General features: G+C 36.9%; 1 protein-coding gene across 8 annotated transcripts in view; it reads right to left on the reverse strand.

The window, feature by feature from the left end:
* The window catches only part of CDH13 (cadherin 13), a 489,849-nt gene that overhangs the window by 76,862 nt on the left and 393,837 nt on the right, over positions 1 to 19,150 (reverse strand). For all 8 annotated transcript variants that reach the window (XR_013938364.1, XR_013938365.1, XR_013938366.1 and 5 more), the window contains one exon: positions 14,060 to 14,200. Coding sequence is in view for 5 of the 8 variants with exons in the window: in XM_080552453.1 (XP_080408579.1) it covers positions 14,060 to 14,200 (141 nt within the window). In the remaining 3 variants the exon portion in view is untranslated. The remainder of the gene's footprint in view (positions 1 to 14,059; positions 14,201 to 19,150) is intronic.

Genomic DNA, 19,150 nt, shown 5'->3' on the forward strand with positions numbered 1-19,150 from the left:
CTGCTGACTAGTGCCTAGTCTGTTTGCATTTATAGACAGCTACAGTCTCATACTTGCTGTTAAAGGGAGTCTTTTACAGAAACAAACTAGATGCTTGTCTTGTCTGCATGTATGCATGGAAACATGCACTACTTTCTGCCGAATTCAGGCAGGAACACTACTTTTCTCTTGCATCTCCCATAACAGAAAACGGGAAGTGGAAAAAGTTATGGGTTGAATACAATTACTTCATTGTTTCTATGCTACCATTATTTCCAAGGATGACATGTTAATTTTAGGAAAAAACAAGTGACACTGCAGGAGATATCACTTTAAAAAAATAATAATATTTTGATTTTCCAAATTGATTACCAGGGGAAATAATAAATTAATAGTTCAATAGTAGCTGTCATGTTTCCTTTAAAAGCACAATTAGTGATATCATTAAAATTTCCTTTTAATCAATTGCATTAGAGCAATTGCTACTAGAGGAAAGAGAATCTAAAATTGATTAGTTGCTCACATATTGCCTTATCAATCAACTGAGATGATCTTCATTCAGGAAAAGGGAAAACAGGCAGTCCTGACATCCTTGAAAAGTGGTGAAGTTCAGCTGAAATCACATCAGATCTTAGAACTCTTTTTGTGATCCACCCTATACTGTTACCTGCTCACATCGCAAAAGAGCAAAGGATGCATGCTTAAATATTTAACCTTCCTAAAGCAAACCCTTCACAGAGGCTATGCTGGAGCTCAAAATTGTTAAGAGAGTTATCTTACTGCTAACATCTATATCTCTATCTACCAGCCCACGAGTGTGTTTTTGTGCTCTTATTGCTCACTCCATTTCCAGCAGGCAGTCCAAAAACAACCTCAATGGGTGGCCTAGGTAAACAAGACTTATCATAATTTGGTTCTCTGGTGAATACAGAAGAACTGAAGAAAAGAAATACCTCTGGGACACAGAAGACCCCTAGGCGAACACTTACCATTGACAGAAACTGTACAGATTTATTGATTTGAACTGTATTTTAATCATATGGCTAGAGGAAAGAAAACAGTTCCTAGAGACTACCAGTCAGCCCCAGCGTGGGGCATGATAAAACTGTTTCTGCCATTAATATCAGGCAGTGGCTATGTTAGAGTAAAAGGACATTAGAGTTCAACATCTGCAGGCAAAGTTGGATTTATTTACTCATGGCTTCAATTATTATTTAAGATGGAAAACTTGAAAAGGTCAGAGCTGCTAACTTAGAAAACATGCCCTTCATTTGTCTTCAAACATACACTTTTTTTTTTTCTTAGCCTAGATCAACACCAAATCAATTAATCAACCACAGTGTTCTCTGTTTTTAAATGTGAGTTATTTTCAAGTAGACAAGTAAAACCAAACCAAATTTCATTTTTGATTTAATCCATATTAGAAAATGCAATTTTAGGAGGTGAAAGCATCTGGTCTTTGGTTTAGGTAGAAAAACACTTGTGGACCTTTGTTTCTATGTACACATGCATACATATAAAATCCAGATTTACATTATAGCCTAATCCTACGTTCACATCTCTATAGAACACTGTTTGGATTGGAGCCATAGCTTGGATACAGGCAGCTAAGAGTATCAATACAACAGATCAATCTTTTTCCTCAGTATGATTTCAGCAACAGACAGCTGTTTGTTTAGATATAAGCTTATTTAGCAGGATTCATTTTTCTTATGTATGTTTTAAAAGTTTCTCAAATAACTGCCTAGTTTTTTCAAACATTTTTTGAACCAAAAGATTGCTTTCAGCCCCTTAAACTTGTTGAGGACAGCAGCACTCTCCTTACCATCAGTCTTTCTAAATGAAGAAGAATCATTGATCTAAGAATATCTGACAGTATAACATAACGTATGGGCACTGTTGGCCTCAGTGACTGAAGACGGTCAAAACAAATGAGCTGAGGAGGAGGAAATAAAGCATAAAAGGAAAAAAATGAGATGATGCGGGGAAGCAGACAGTGATGGGACTCGATTTATAGGAGGCAGGTAAAGAGTGTACGTAGACTTCTGCGAGTCATAAGCAAACAATCAGGTTAGGTCATGGAAACAGAAAGGTGGTTCCCAAGGGGAAGTAGACAGTGAGGGGATGAAGAAGAATTCACGGGCAGGGAGTAAGATCATATAGAAATTAAAGGAGAAAAATGATGAAGACAGAAGATCACGCGATGACAAAGGACAGAAACATAGCATTTTAAGAAATATTACAGGAACAGCTTTCCATATCAAAAGACAGTGGGGAAAGTGACAAAAATAAGGAAGGGAGAGAAAGGAGGTGTCACGCTTATCAAAGAGCAGTCAATGGATACATCACTGAAATTAGTCTTGGTGGAGCTGAAGCAGGAACTGGAAACGAGCAGAAATGTATTTAAGGGATACTAGATGTTCAGGCTCTGAGAGTCAATGACAGACTCAAGGACTTTGGAGAAGGAAAAACTAAAGGTAATTATTAAAATTCAGAGAAGGTTAATTACAGATCGCTAACTAAATAGCAGGCTTGAAAGTAAGAAAGACCAAAAGAGAAGAGCTGTCTGTTTTTAAGACACTGATGAAGCAGAAAAAGTGAATTTTGAAGGATGATATAAAAACATGATAAATTTCAGCACTAGGCAAATTAGATATCATGAAGACTAGGCAAGTAAGTAGCTGGAGATATTCCAAAATATGCAGAGAACTGGATAAAAAATAACTAACTCTCTAAAAAGCTGCATCAACCTATGTGGAATCAGAGAACGGAAGTTAAGACAAATTAATAAGGACTGACCACAGAGCAACAGCATTGAAGGGAAACATAGGGTCAGGTAACTTGGATTCAGGGAATTTTCATAATGGGGTCAAAGTCTAGAAAAGGAAAGTGAGGATAAAGTTAATACTTTGTGTAGTGCTGAGATTATACTTTTTCTTGTGACATATGGAGTGGGAACACAGGGGAAAACATTTGTAAAAACAAATAAATATTAAGTGACTGTTAGACAGCCGGCTAGAGAAAGGGCTACCCTTTAAGCAAATAAGCATCTGGGACTCTAAGGCAAACAAGTCCTGGAAATAAGCCAAAGTAGAAAGTACAAGGGTATGAATAAATTACACTCCTGAACCATTTTCCTCAACAGAGACTATAACTGCAAAGAGTTTTGTATGAATCCCCTAATCTGTTTTTTTTTTTCTTAAATGTATCAACACCATTTTCATTCCAGTAACTTCAAGAGACGATCAGCCCTATAGAATTTTATTGCTTTCTAAATGAGTCTCTTTCATAGGCACTTACTAACAATTTTACTTGAATAAATGTACAGCTCCTTTTAGCATGTTGATTTTTATTGGTTCACTATTTTAATGTTCCAGAGCAGAAGGAAAAAAGATATTTTGTCTAAATAATCCTGACATTTTGATTCGTATGCACAGATGGTTAGCAAATTTTGTAGTAGCCAAATCAGTTTTAGTGTTGCTGACAAAAAAATCTTAAAATCTCACTTGTCAGTGAAGAAATTGATAAACTGATCACAAAACTCTCTCTAGTGGAATGACCTACACAGTCATATAGCTGTTATTTTTGTATGAATATACTTCAGTTTTATAAATCCCTTCTGTTCATATAAACAACTACTATGATACCAGCTCGCACATATTGTGTAATTGCTATTAAATAGGGTTTTGTCTGCTGCAAATTGAATATGTTTAGATCTATAGTGTGTTATCTTGTTTAATCCTACTTTTAAAATAGAACTCCTACAGATGCTAGAGGCATATTAACAGTGTGGGTTTCTTAACTCATGGGATTAGAGTGATTTTGCCACACATCTAACAATTCCTCTATGTTTTGCTCCTCGGATCAGCTGTGCTGTGTCAAACAAGGAGATTTAGAGTTCTTAGCATTTCTGTTAGGATTTCACATTTCACATGTGTGGAACTGTAACTCTTCGTGTATGTAAAATAAAAGTCCTTTCAAGCCACAAAACAGTTTTGCTGGGTATATAGCACAGGCAATACCTGGTCATTTGATCCCCACTAGTTACTCACCAATTTACGTACTGCCTAGGCTGAATATGAATGATGTAATCATGGTTTAGGAGCCACCCTGCAATGAATATCAAGTATGGAAAACCACTGTCCTTGCACGCAGAATTTAGGATTTCAGTCAACTGACTGTTACACAGGCCAATGATGTCTCCTCATACAGAACTCAAAAGTCATTTTGAGAAAAAAATGATGCAATTTTTCACATCCATTCTGAAAAATGTGTGTGAATTTCCTTCAAGTGTTCTGCCTGCACTCAGTGTTGAAGGTGGAACTCCCTGGACAGTTCATGAGGGACAATATGCTATAAAACTGGACAACAGTGAAATTAAGCTAAATTTCCATGGAGTGCTTCAGCAGCACATTCATTAAAAACAAAAACAACAACAACAAAAAGCACAAGAACATTTAATTTCTCAGGCTAAAGACTCCGTTTTTAGAATTTATGATAAAACTTCAATCTCTAGAAAACAGTCCTAATTTGATTTGAAGGCAACTGCAAAATTCCAGCTGGACAGAAAAAGTTTAATTGGAAAATCACATAGACATTCCTAGCAATGACTGCTAACTTTCTTGAACAAATGATCCAAGCCTAGGCATGGAAATATTACATTATTTTTGTTTAGCTTGTGCGACTCTCAAGAGCCTTTGACTGAACCGTCCTTCCTCTTTAATTTCTACTTTTTCTAATTCTACCATCCAGTTACTTATCCAAACTCGTACCAGATGTATTTGTGCTAAATGTAGTCAAAACCCTTACTGCTACTGTTTGCTTTGTAATTCAGAACTTAATATCTATGGTAAAGTTCACACTTCACAGACCACATTGAGAAAGCATATTAACCTTCACTTCTTGCAGAAGAGAGCGATAAATTGTGGCTTTATGGCTTTTTTGTTGCTCACACTGTTTGGATATTTGCTGTTAGCAGAAGCAGATGGAGGAAGTCTTCAGAGGATAGTCAGCACTGGAATGGTTTTGCGGTGAGAATTTACCAGCTGTAGTAAGAACTGCTGTTATTACCACTGAGTTGCTGCTGACCTTCTGAGCATAACTGAAGGGTTACAAAAGGCACGGACTTACACAGACCTTCACATCAGGACTGCTCAGATCAGCTGGTCATAGCAAATCAATGAAACTAAGCAAAGGGCAGGGAAGGAACAGAGGAGGAAAAAAAAAAAAGATTGGCAAAAATACAAGTTTACTATGTGAGCTCATTGGAGACAAAGAATGCTGGGAAAAAGTCATATCTGGAGAAGCAGTGAAGTGCCTTTCTGTTCCTCCCCAATTTCACACTGTTCGAATGATCATTTCTATTCATAGAACCTTTCCTGTACTTATACCAGTGTTTCTCAGCTGCTTTCAGATTATAAAGCAGACACTGTTGTTTTATGTACCACTGAAATGTGTTTATCTGGAGATTAAATAGAGAACTTCATGTATTTCATGACCTTGGTGGAGAGAAACAAAGCAATGAACTCACCCCTCACAAGCAAAGATAAATGTAGAAGTCTGCTGCCTACTGCTATGCAGTGTATCCAGCTCTAATTATGTGATAAGTGGATGGACTCAGTGTTAAACATATTTTGCAGAAGTTCTTGAACAAAGTGCTTACACTGGTTATGTAGATAGCTCACTGAAAGCCACATGAATACAAATTATTATGCACACAGTATGAATCTGGATGAGTACAGGAAATACTGGTCTTCTGAACAATTTTTTTTTTTTTGCTTAACAATCTTATATTTCAGTCAATGCACAGCATAAACATTTGTTTTTCTCCCTCTCTCAAACTATTCCATTCTTACTTGTAATGCTACAGTAGAGTGTTTGTTTTAAGGTCATTGGTAATTCAATCCTGAATGGTGCTGAGCATTTTTCGTCACGTGAGAAACCTCAAATCAGCTAATTCTGATAAGAACTGACACTCAATATTGAAGAAGAAGAAAAAGAAATAACAAAAAGGTAATTTAATTATCCAGATAGCCAGACTGTTTAAATAAATCTTCCAGATGTCCTTAGATTGGTACCACCACAACACAACCTAGAAATATTAACATTTTTCCCAATCACAGGCATTTTTCCAAGTTATTTGAAAGTGATTAGGTTTAGAAAGAAGATAAACATTTGGGATCCTAATTACATTGAGAGCCAAAGCAATCTATGCTCCTAACACCAGCTTTTAAAATTCTAATGGGAATTAGGTGTCTTTACATCCATTTTTTAAAATCTAGCAAGCTTTTCCCTTTGACATCTAAAATTATTCTAAAAATGAGATCAAAATGCCTGGGTTATTTCACGACTTAGATTCCTAAACTGCTTATGTGATTTTGGAAGAGTTTTGCAGCTCACAACAGTGGAGAAAACTGAATGCCTTGGACGTTAACACATGAATGAGCAATGACCAATTACTAACCATATAGAAGTGGTGCAGTTTATAGAACTGTAGAATGTAAATTTCAAATATTATTTTTGCAGTGAGAACAGAAAGCTCACAGTCTTCATTTACAAAAAAAAAATAAAAAATAAAAAATAAAATCACCATTTAAATGCTTGTTTCCTTTCACATGGATTTGATAAATAGCTTTCCACTTGACTAATAGATACTTTCCGAACTAAATTACTACCTACTTTGCAAATGAACTCTAGTAGAAACACATTTACATCTACATCTTTGTCTTTGTTTAAACATGAAAGAACACAAGTCGGTTATGGGACAACTTCATCTCTTCTGTTTTCAACTAATCTCCTGAGTTACTATTTATGGGAGAAAAATGAATGTCACAGGTTTAACAGAAGGATTATTTCTTTCTTTTAAGAAATAAATATATTCTGAGCTACAAGTCTTCTCCACGCATGCCCCTCTTTACACATGAATAAAAAAGACATGAAGGGCATAATTTGCCCTCCATATCTGAGGGCAACAGAAGATGCAATGATCTTAAGTTCTGGCAAAATAATCTAAAATCAGACTATGCAGGTTTTTTACTGTTAAGATTTGAACAGGAACAGACAGAGAAATCTTTTGATTCTCTGTCTCTGGATGTTTTAAGAACAGGTGAGACAGACAACTTACAAGGATGATGTAGGAATATCAATCCTGCCTTGATCCCATTTCCTCTACTTTCCATTATCAGAGAAATTTTCTTTGAATTCTACCCTTACATGTGAAAAATACACCAGGTAGTGTCTTTCAGCTGTTTTCTGGGGGACTCTTGGACACCTGGGCTTCAGCAATGTCAAGTGTGTTGGTGGGCTGCTCCAAGAGTATGACGAGCAAGTAAAACTGAATGAAAAGGCCAGTGCAAATATTTATGTAGTGTAGGGAGTTTCTGAAGGGAAAGGTACACTTCAGGAGACTTGCTAGCTGTATTTACGTCTCTAGGAAAAACAAGGATGGCCTTGTTCTAAAGCTGTTCTTTATGCCAGAGTTTACTGACATCTGTAGAGCTTCGTCCTGCTCTGTTGAGTTTCTATATGATTTCTGCTTTCTGCGTGCATAAATTCTCAGTCCAAAAATGAGAGCCAGACAGAAATTCCAACATGCATTTTGTACATGTGATTTTACTAAAATGGTTTTATCCATTCTACAAAACTATTTTTTGTGACAAAGCAGTACTGGGGACAGTTTACTCCAACTTGAACAGGCTGCTAGAATTTAAAGCTGATTCTCATATCATTTAGGCCACAGCACAGCTCTATGTCTTAACTATTAGCCTGGCAACTGCTTCTTTTCATCTGTTCAGGTCTGCTTATTGCTGCTCAAGTACTTCAATTCAGTCATCTGGCTTTCCAATGCCTAGCATAAGAGAATGGTATGCGAAACAGGAAAAAGCCAGGCCAGCTTATTCTTACCACCTTGCTGAGCCATGCTGGCAGCTCCTACTGGTCTTTTCCTTGCATTCAGTCTGGCTTACATGCTCACTTCCCTCCCAACAGAAAAGTAAAAGAAAGTTAAAGAGGGCTGGTGCCTTGTCATGCTCCTGAACTGTGTGTTAGTCAAAGCACAGCACACTTGCTAAATTTTTGCACGCAGGTATAGCTCTTGCTAGTGATTTCTCCAAAACACACGTAAGGGTCTAGAGGAGAAAGTTGCAAGGAGAATCATGTGGCATTAACAGAATTGTTAGAGTCCAAATATAGGGTCCATCTCACTGATGAAACACACAAAGGAATGAGATTATTTAGGAGCCCCAAAGGGCAATATTTCCCCTGTAAAACAAGATAAGACCAGGGATGACTTCCAGATCACTGAACAAGGGAAAACAAGATGTGTTGTTTTCAAATGAGCAAACTGAATGAACAGATCTAGCCTGTGTTTCTAAGGTACATAAAGCATGGAAAACAACAATATTATGTCTAAGTAATTTTCTAGAGGAAGTATAGAAAAGAAAGCCAGGAGGAACCTCAGTAGAACTTTTAACTCAGTATTTGGTCTTCAACATGATGTAGGCAATACCGAGAATCAAGACAGGGGCTCTCAAAGCTACAAGCGTGTTTCTCAACTGCCTGAGTTGAAAAATAAATCTCTCCAGATGGTGCTCTGAAAGTCTCATATCCTCTTCAAACCATGAGCAGACGGAGATACATATTGTACTCCAGGGGCTGTTTTACCCCAGTGGGTAGCACAACTGAATCAGAAGACAGTGCTGGAAGTCATCATAAATCATGGTGACAAGCAACCTATTCGCTTACAGGTCTCTACAGGAATTGATGAATCATTTATTAAAGCACACATTAGTCATTTATTACTCTTTTATAAACCATTAGTCAGTAGGTATTCAAATGTGAGCAAATCATATTTTTCATTTAAGACTCACAGCATCAGTGTATCTCAAATATCACTGTAGTGATGTTTTGTCAAATTATACAAATTTCATTGTGTTCACAGGAGGCAAGCTTCCTTATTTAACTGGAAAAATCACTTAACTGGAAAGATCGTTTTGCATGACGTTCATCTACACCTAAAATCTAAAATAGGAAAAAATCTTACTGTCCTGGTGTTACAGAATTCTTTGTATTTTACATTGTTTTGTCCCAGAAATAGATGAAGTTGATGGTGAAGATGGAAGAAGAAGAAAGAGGAACTGTCTTAAGAATGAGACTATACCCTGGCCAAATGAAGCCTCTCTGTAATGTGCAAGTGAAAATGCTCTGACAGGTCCTGCTATTTCCCCAAGTATGACGTGGGATGTTCTGCTGTCCCAAAGCTGTGGTGAAGGACAGATATGAGAATTACATTGTCTGTAGAAGAATCATCTCCTTAACTCACATCACTGCATTCTTCTCTCCAGTCCCTGAAGACATTTGCTAAGGAAAGGCAATATATCCTATATTAAGGAAAAGATATTGTACTACTAAAGAAGAGCAATGGAATCCTCTTCCTGTGGGAAGAGATACTTCAAAAAAATCATGACAGCAGCCATGAAAGAAAGGCAGAGGAGTTCAGTGGAATTCCATGTTTGAGCATATATACTGGTCAGGAGTTGTATAAGATCAGAAGCACAAGCAGGATTCTTTGAACTTTTTTTTTTTTTTTTTTTTTTGAAGGAGGAGGAGGAGGAAGAGACAAAGGGGCAAAGTAGTGCATATCGCTGTCATATTGAAACAAGCTGGGTTTTCCTCCATTGTGTCTTCCGGAAGGACTGGCCAGAACAAAGCCTACAGCAACAGATGCAATAGAAGTATTTGCCAGCTTGTGCCTTCCAGCAGATGCTACGTTGTTCATCCTTCATTCCTCTTCAACCACAGTGACATTAGCTTTAGACTAAAATCATGGTTTTGTGGGCACACAACACTGCAGCTGCCTGTCCCCAGTTGTTAAAGTGATACAAGAAAATCATTTTTTCTTAATTTGCTAGGTTTAAAAACAATACCAGCACCACTAGCATTCACTCAGTCTAATTCATTCCTGTGCAGTTTGAATATCCGCAAGTACACAAACCAGATATCAAATTTTCCAGAATGATTAATTCCTGCTCCATGCTTTGCTTCATTACTTCCTTTCAAAGAAGTAGTCCCTTGCTACTAAACAAAAGTTCAGCCTAAGGCCTTAACTTGTTGGAAAGGAAATGCCAAATTGTTCTTTGTGATACAAAATACTTTTGTATAAACTAATTATTCATAAATTTCATTTAGAAACTCTTTCATATTACAGAAATAGGATTGTAAATTAAAAAAAAAAATCTTCCTGGAAAAAAAAAAAATCACTAACTTTACAAATATCTCTATTTTCATTCCCTGTAATTTAAACCTGGCACAATGTCCTGGCCATTGCGGTGTTTTAAATGGTAGACCCTGTTACCTCACCCAAGGATTTTTGGAGGAGTTTTTAAAACACTGCTCTTTTAGGCATTAAAGATGAAATTACTTAAACCCCTGGAGGGAGCAGGGTAGAGTTTGCAAGTCTGAATGGATTTTTGCACTGCTCAGAGCCTATTATGAACAGTAGGGGTAAGTATATACATGAAATAGAACAAGGCAGATATTTTGAGAGATGTGTATAGTGATGGGGCAGTAACAAAATAATTAACTGGGCTGAATCTCACGAAGCAACGTCTAATACATTAACCCATCAAAGTACCTGACACATACTTATAATCTCAAGGGCTTTAACAATTCCTCTGAAGTTAATGGAAGTGCTTTGCTGGATCACAGCCAGGTTGCTCAACTTCTGTAGTTATGCCCTAAAGCACCATCAATGATTTTTTCCCTAAGCACAAAGGCCACAATTGCATCAGAATGGTATGGTTGTGGTATACTGGGGAAAAAATAATAGCAGATGGAAGAACAGATTCACTAGATGAACACTTCCTCTTCCAGCAAAACTTGAATAAACCCAATAGAGGCTCCTGCAAAGCTGTGTACAGCAGCAAAGGAGCGATTAGACCTTTCTGAAAATATCAAATAAAACCCATTAATGTGCATTTTGAATAAGTGTATAAGGTTCTGGCCTCCAAGGAATAAATATAGTACATATGAGTACATGGAAAAGTACCACTGCTTAGGTGTAGATCCATAAACTTGTTTCAAAGACAAACAATACAGTCATAGGCTTTGTAAGAAAAAAGAGGAAGAGATCACTCCAGTGTCAAGAGATAAAACTCATCCTCAATTGACAAAGACATGTTCAAGCATGACTGAGACTGCCTTGAACTGAGGACTCAGAGATGTATCTTTTAACACATGCAAGGCTTCTTGGAAAAAGAATATATAGAAATACGTACATTTTCAATTTAGGAGAAGGCTCGAAAAATCATTAACCTTTTGGCTTAGCATTAATGTTACTGAAATAATATATTTTTGAGATATATATAGCAATGCATTTAACAAAACATTTAGTCCAGAACCTGTACTGCCTCATATTGTACTAATACAGTGTCCAGATTTTTGTTTAAATGTTGGTGAAAAAATATTTAGAATAAAATCCAGTTGTTAACAACTTTATTGTCCTTCCCTGTGTTGTATCACTAATGAATTTGACCCTGTGTTTACAGATGAAGAGAATGCATTGAAAACTTGTCTTAATCAAGCTACATCAAAAGCATATGACAAATAAAGGCAGAGCTATTCTAGGCAGAAATTATACTGTCAGAAGAAAACACAGGTCAGTAAATATTCATTTGTTTTATAAAATGGAAAAAGGGACTGAGAGGAAGTATCTTTAAAGAGAAGGAAGATAGCTGGGAAAATACAGCAATACTATATAAACCAAATGCTAGAGCAACCAATCTCTAAGTATGTATAAAAAATCAAACCTTCAGATTTACTGTATTTGAGCTTTCTACTTCAAAAGTTATCTTGTAGAATATGTCTTGTTTTTTCAAGTCTTCTTCAAATCAATGGTATCACAGCATCTGGTACACAACTAGTATTTAAATACAATAGCTAAGTACTTAAAACAGTAAGACCAAGAAAGTGGCATTAGCTTTATTAATAGACACTCTCCTTCCCCTTACACTACATATTTTAAATAGAGCATATGTTCAAAAGGGGTCAAATACCATATGCCTAAAGACTGAGTTTTCCTGCCTTATTCATGGAATAAGAATATGACTTAGCAAGGTAGAGTGAAGGTTGATGAGATCATTGACATCTCTAAATAGTAGTTAAAGGTTCAAAACCATGTCATGCAGTATATATATATATAAAATAAATGTCATCTGTATAGGAAAATTTGCGTGCCATATAAATTGTAAGAATGACATACAGGACCAGACTTTTCAAAGACAATGCCATCTGTCATACAAATTGTTTCTAAAATGACCCAACCAGCCTTCCAAGAGTATAGACTACCTTTTACTATCATTAACTGGAATGAATTTATAAACATTTCTGAATTACCACAAAAATAGATACCATCTAACAGTAGATGAAGGGCCTAACTAGGCACCCAAGATTTTAACATGAGCCTGAATTACCAAAGAAAAATATTAAAGATATGTAAAACATACAAAAACAGGATATATAATTAAAGCAGGTTTCTTGTTTTGGAAGCAAAGTTTCGAAACTCAAGTAAATAGTACTCTGAATGGTATGAATTCTTTGCACTGTTGATGAATACGAGTTCCTATTTCTAAACATAGTTAGTTGTCCTTATACATTGTTAATTATGTTCCAGAAAGCTAAAACGATACAGATGTTTTAAATATATTTCAAATACAGGTTGTCAGGGAACAACTTTCAGAGAACTAAAAGCCTGATCCAAAGGGCGATTCTATGGGAATTAATGGTTAGATCAAAGCCACTTAGTTATCATGTACATACTTGAAAGGTTTGGATAAGGCTCTTCATAGTACTTTTCACGTGGCTGTAATGGTCTTGCCAAAGCAAGTAATTATAGCTATTGCCATTGATTAGTGAAAGCTAACTTTTCTGTTGGCAAAATTGTCATTGTTTCTTATTTCTCACTCTTTTTGACTTAAAAAAAATAATAATAATCTCATCCCTTCTTTTTTAATCTTATCCAATTTGCATTTATAAAAGAAGTAATTATTCAAGTAAAATTGCAGTAATTTATTTCAATATAATCTGTTGTCAAACTGCTAAAATTAGGCCAGAAGGAAAAAAAAAAAAAAAAAAAAGGAGAGAGATATAAAGGAATAAACATACTTAAAGAAGAAAACCCAAGACTTTTACAACAACAGACTCTCATTTTCTTCTTCTAAAATTACCTGAAAATCAGCATCCCTAGTGCTTACTTCTCATCTTTCGGGAATATTCCTTAAAACCTGCACAGCTTCAGGAAAAATTTATAGCAGAATCCAAACCAGCAGTTATTAGGTAAAACTTCAGACACTCTTTAATTTTCTCCAGATACCAGAAGAAAAAAAATAAGAATAAAAAAGCACACAAATAATAGATGTAGGTGAGGGAAAAGAGTAGTGTGGTAAGGGCAGGAAATTGGGTGGATGTTTTCCCTGAAGCCAGAAACTTGGCTGTAGCAGTGCCACACAATCCTGCAGGCGGTGAATATTTTGTGTTGTTACAGACTTTTCAGTATTGTTCAGTGGAATTCAACTTGCAGGGGAAAACAACAACAACAACAAAAACTGTCCTTGAAAATTTCACCTGTAGGTTGAATTTAACGCTTTCAGGACTTGATTTTTTGTTACAGAACTGACAAGACTAGCTTTCTCACAGGTGAAGTTCTGAAGTCAGTACAAAAGACACTGCTTTCATCCATGTTCCCTATCGTTAAAAGCCCTAAGCTAGAATGCAGGCTGGAGGGAACGCTCTGTCTTCCCCATAGGAACAAAATGAGAAAGTTACCATTAGCAAACTTATTGTACAGGTTTTCATCCCACTAGCCAAGCTCTCAATGATATCCCTTGACATAATTTTTTACCTTGTGGTTGCAATGTGCTTTAGAAATGATGCATACCAATTTATTAATGTAAAAGAACAGCTCTTGGAAAGTCCATCCCATTGAGCTAAAAAACGTCCAAGTATTTTTCTCTTCCATTAAGGAACATTTCTGTATTAATTACAATTACATGCAACAGTTTGTAGAACACAGATGGCAAACTCTTACCTCCTTCTTGGTAAATTCTGGTGGATGGTCATTTTTGTCATCAATAAGAATAGTGGCAGTTGCTGTTCCAGTTAGCCCCACATCAAAACCTCCCATATCCTTAGCTCCTATAACCAGCTCATATTTTGGGGTTTCCATAGTCTGAAAAACAACAGAAAAGGAAAGGGTTCAAGAAACCAGACAATTACATACTACTTTACCTCACATTATAATTTACAAAATATGAAACTTAATTTGGTCTGACAAAACATAGCATAGAAATGGATATGATGACATAGTTCAGGTTTTAGCAAAACAGAAGCAAAACCTTCTCTGAACTTCAGCTGCTAGGATGGAAACCTTATTTGGAATATAATAGGAAGGAATACATGTGAATATTGGTAAACAGTATATAACCTATCCTGATATTCAGGAAGATTAGTAAAGAGGGAAGAAATTAAAATATACCTGCTCTTTCAGAGTAAGCTTTCACTTCGCTGCACCGGTATCTAGCAGCTTACCTCCTCAGTATTATGATGGGTATATAATTAAATACTGATGTCACAATCTACATATACATTCATTTCATTCATTTTATTTTACTAAATCTCATTCATTCTGCATATTAGCATTTAGAATGGTAATCTAAATTTGCTTCCCTGTAAGAAACAAGAAAGTAGTTTCTAAAACAGGCAACAAGTGCCTGTTATTCTACAAAACAAATGTGAACAGTAATGTTAACAATTTTACATCTGTTAAGCCACTTTTTGTGTCATGGTTACTGATCTGATTGTCTACTTCTTGTAGAGCTAGACAGAGCTAACTGCACAGAGGAAAAGCAAACTTTATTTTACCTACCCTGAAAAACAGCCATGACTTTGAAAAAAAAAAAAATTACAGCCACTGCGCTGCAGCGGAAATGTTACAGCATATGTAATTCACCTCTCTCACATTAGACATGAAGTACATCTGTATGCTCACTGGACAACTGAGTATTAGTACATCTGATCAGAGGGAGTTATTAGCATCAGAACCTGCTCTCATGGAGCTCACAGAGAGTTTTGACATGGATTTCACTGGAGACGAGACTGGACACCTAATGAAAATGAATATTTTCCACATTTGTATGGCCGCCTCATATGGAACCATCTGCACAAAGACCATGTGTGCTGCATCATCAATGGAGGACACAGATGGGAAAGTGCTGCAGTCACCTTTAAAGCTATATGGTAAGGACCACCGGAGCTCGAGTGGTTTTTCAAAACTTCCTTGAAAAGCAAGCCTGGAGCTCAGGAGCAATGCTACATAATGGCACCTGAAAGAGTGGCTAGGGCACCACAGCTCAAGTGCTTTTTTAACCTCAGACTAGCTGTGTCAGCCATCTGTGCATACAAGAACGAAGGCTGCACATCTTTGACATCACTCATCTATGTCCTTCAGCTAACAGTCTTCCAGAGAATTACCAGGCAGGGAGAAAACTGGTGTGAAATTCCATATAGCAACACCGTGATCTGTCTGCCACCCATACGCTTCCTTATAAAGCAGAATCAAAGAAGCTGCAGTAGGGCTTATCCCACAGCAGAGAACCTCTCACCGTTTAAATTTATAAAACAGTTAATTTTCATCTCTACAATAGCAACCTCTAAGCAAAGATTAGCAACCTCTGGGCCACACAGTCTGCTTCACAGCTAACTGATTGGAAAGCATTCACTAAATGGTACTTTGTATATTCTCCTGGGTACATCACAACATCTTTCTTGGAGCATGAGTAAAAGGGGGGCCCTAATTGCTTAGTACTTTAATCCCGAAGCATTTCTAGGCCAGAACAAAAGCAACCAGATCAGTTCCTCATCTGATCACCTATTATGAAGCATTATATTTGCATGTGAAATCAACGAGTCGAGCCAGAAGATATATTTAGTTCAAAAAACATATGGACTAGAAAATTGGGTGCCATTGCCACTAAGGGGATCCTAAGAAAAGTATTTCCTTAAGTCTTACAACATTGTTCCATGAAATTCACCTCGGAAGGCAGCAAACTCAGAACAGGATTTTGATTTATATCATAAGAGAAATATACACAAAGAAATATTACTGACATTTCTTAAACACAAATTCCAGTTATAGAGTGGAACAAGATTTACTGTTTTCATATATTTCTTTTCTAAAATGTTTTCAAAATATTGAAAACTGCATGGAGCCTCTCTCCCCTCCCCTAACTGTAACTTTTTCATTATTTTCATTAGCAAGTTGTTATTATTGCATGGAAAACTTGCAAAGCCATTTATTGCTTCATGTTTATAAACCTTTTGCTCAAAAAGAGGCCCATTTTTACTCACAAATTGGCCTTTTTTCCTTTGAAAACTGTCCCATTTTCTGTTGAAAGCAAGCCCATTTATGCTAGAAATTGTGTCTACTGCAGCAGAAATTTCTGTGACAGGAGTCCAATGTTTAAGCTTGCAATGGAATGTGAAAACCATCAAATTTTGAGTAGTATTACATATCATTACGAATACTTCACACTTTCCTGCTATGCAGCACTTTCTACATCTAGTTCTGTCACCAAATATTTGCTTTGTTAGAGAAAGCAGCTCTTAACACGTCCAAACCCATGAGCAGAGGTTTGTTCCCATCAGATGTTCTCTTCACACTTGGAGATGCATATAAAGGCCTTTTCAGCTTTTCTCATGCTTCTAGCCCGGTTAATTCAGCTCAGTCACTAGCAGCAATTACTTGGATTGTGCGATTTATCGCAATACTGGTAAATCCTGGGACATGGGATTGGGGATCTGTGTTCCTCAGCAGGTGATGCTATGGAGGGCCCAGACCTGTGCGGGGCCCACCGGGGCCGAGCGGAGTGCTGGCCTGGCTAGTCGCTTCCCTCTCCCTGAGCCTGCTCCTGCCTCGTGAGAAACGAGTGCCTGTGGAGGGGGGCCGTGGAGGAGAAAAGCAGCCCTCCTTCACCTCCACCATCAGCCTTTCCTCCCTCCTCCATCCCTACTACACTGTGTGGTCCAGGGAGAAATACAGCACACCACTAACAGGGGAGGATTTGGGGACCCACAGTTGCACAGACCGCTGCCCCACCCTGACATCGCCTGTCACTAAACCCAGGCCTCCTGTTTCTCCAAGCAGTGACCTAGCCCCTAGAACACACTCCTGCAAAAACAATCCAATTAATGCTGTTTGGATAATGAGACATTAGTAACATAAATATGCATCAACTCTCAAGAAAGTGGATCTACAGCTAAAAAGGAAAATAGATTATTTTGAATAAATAAACATTAAGTTGCTTTTTGTGTGGCTTAGTATTTGTCAGCTGTGACTGTGTGGAGGGTAACACTGTTGAGAGAGTTTGTATAATTACAGCAGGAGATCCATTCCTTTCCCCATAAATTTTCACTGCAGTCATTTAGCCACGGCAGGGGTGATGCTGGCAAATTGTTTGGATTGCCAAGGAGGTGAGCTGTGTCTTGAGTGCTTTTCTTTGGAGGTCCACCCACTGCCATTCTCACCAGTACTAACACTGGTATCAGATTGCACTCCCCTGCTGTCTTGACATAGCTGGATCAGCACCGGTAAGCATCAAGATGCCAGAAAGGCACTTTTTTAGATTTTCAGATTCCTGACAAAGCCAGCAGGATCTAATCACAACAGAGGAAAATAAACAGTTCAGTGCGGATACATGCAATTAGAATAAACCAGATGATAACTTGTAGGTAGTGGAGAACGGAACCACATAATGATGGTTTTCTGCCAAGGTTTAAGCGTTTAATATTTCCTACAGATACAATAAAAAACCTACGTGACTTAAGAGGTGCAAGCCATTGGTAGTGCTTCACACCACCAGCAGTAACAGTTCAAATCTTGGTATGTGTTATTAAGATCACAAAAAGCAGCACCAAAGTGAGGAACAGAAATCATGTTGTGGCATGATTCTTTAATAAAGAAACATATCCAAACAGTGAATAATTTGTTGTTCACCTAAACTTGATGGCCATGGTAACTTCATTTATGTGTTAGAGGAGGTAAGAGCAAATGTAGTTTGCTATTCTACACCATTAAAAAGACCAAATTTTTCAAATCTCCTCAAGCTCCTAAACCAAGCAGAAGTGTTTGTCAATGAATGAATACGTTTGCAGCTTTGCACCATTTCACTGGGGTTATGGACTCAGCATTTTTGAAATCAAGACATTTATTTATGTGCCTAACGTATAATGAAATGCTTAACTTCTGAAGTTCAAAACTTTTGGTCAAATGTTTTATTTGAATATGAAGAGAAGTGGAGTAAGAAATGCAGATTCACAAGAAACTGTCCCAGAAACTGTCTCTCCAGTGTTTCCTCCTGGCTGGAGACCTTCATATAGTGTAAGAGACCCACAGATTGCATGTACAGAAAAGAGCAGACAGTGTCACAACATCTCAGACTTCATTTGGTGCTACAACACATCACCTAAATAAACAAGGGGAGAATAGGAATTCCCAAATTCACATGAAATAGTTGCTAAGATCAAAACAAACACTGTTTGGGAAACAAGCTTTGTACAGAATGTTTAAAACACCTGTAGGGGTTTTAAGTGTATTTACAAGCTATCTTAATAACTACTGCCAATAGAGTTTTGTACTATTTTGTGGATATTAGTATTTTCTATAACAGTGCAACAAGGCCTCAACGCCTCTATTTATAATTCTGTTTATAAACTATGTATTCATGCATATTAATATATCAATAGTATGCTACCATATCATAGTTATTACTAATGCCTTTATAATATAATGCTAACCAGAAAGAAAAATTCTTTGAATTTAAATAATTTCAGTTAATGCTAAATAAATGCTTGTGTTCATTTAAGATGATAATTGCATGTAGTATGCACTGAATACATCCTATGAAGACATAATCAATCTTCTTGTTGAGTAACAATATCAACATTCAATCTAACACTGAGTATACTGTCAGGATTTTGACAAATGTAGAATAAAAAAATGAAGTAATGTGACTATTAACAGCTCTAACAGACATAACGCTTTTATAATCATAATATCAGCATTTATTTTAAATGCCAATTGCTGCTGTGTAAAAAGGGCAATGTAGATAGACTTTGTATTCAG

Source organism: Anser brachyrhynchus (assembly GCF_964034855.1).
Source record: "Anser brachyrhynchus genome assembly, chromosome: 12".
NCBI lineage: Eukaryota > Metazoa > Chordata > Aves > Anseriformes > Anatidae > Anser > Anser brachyrhynchus.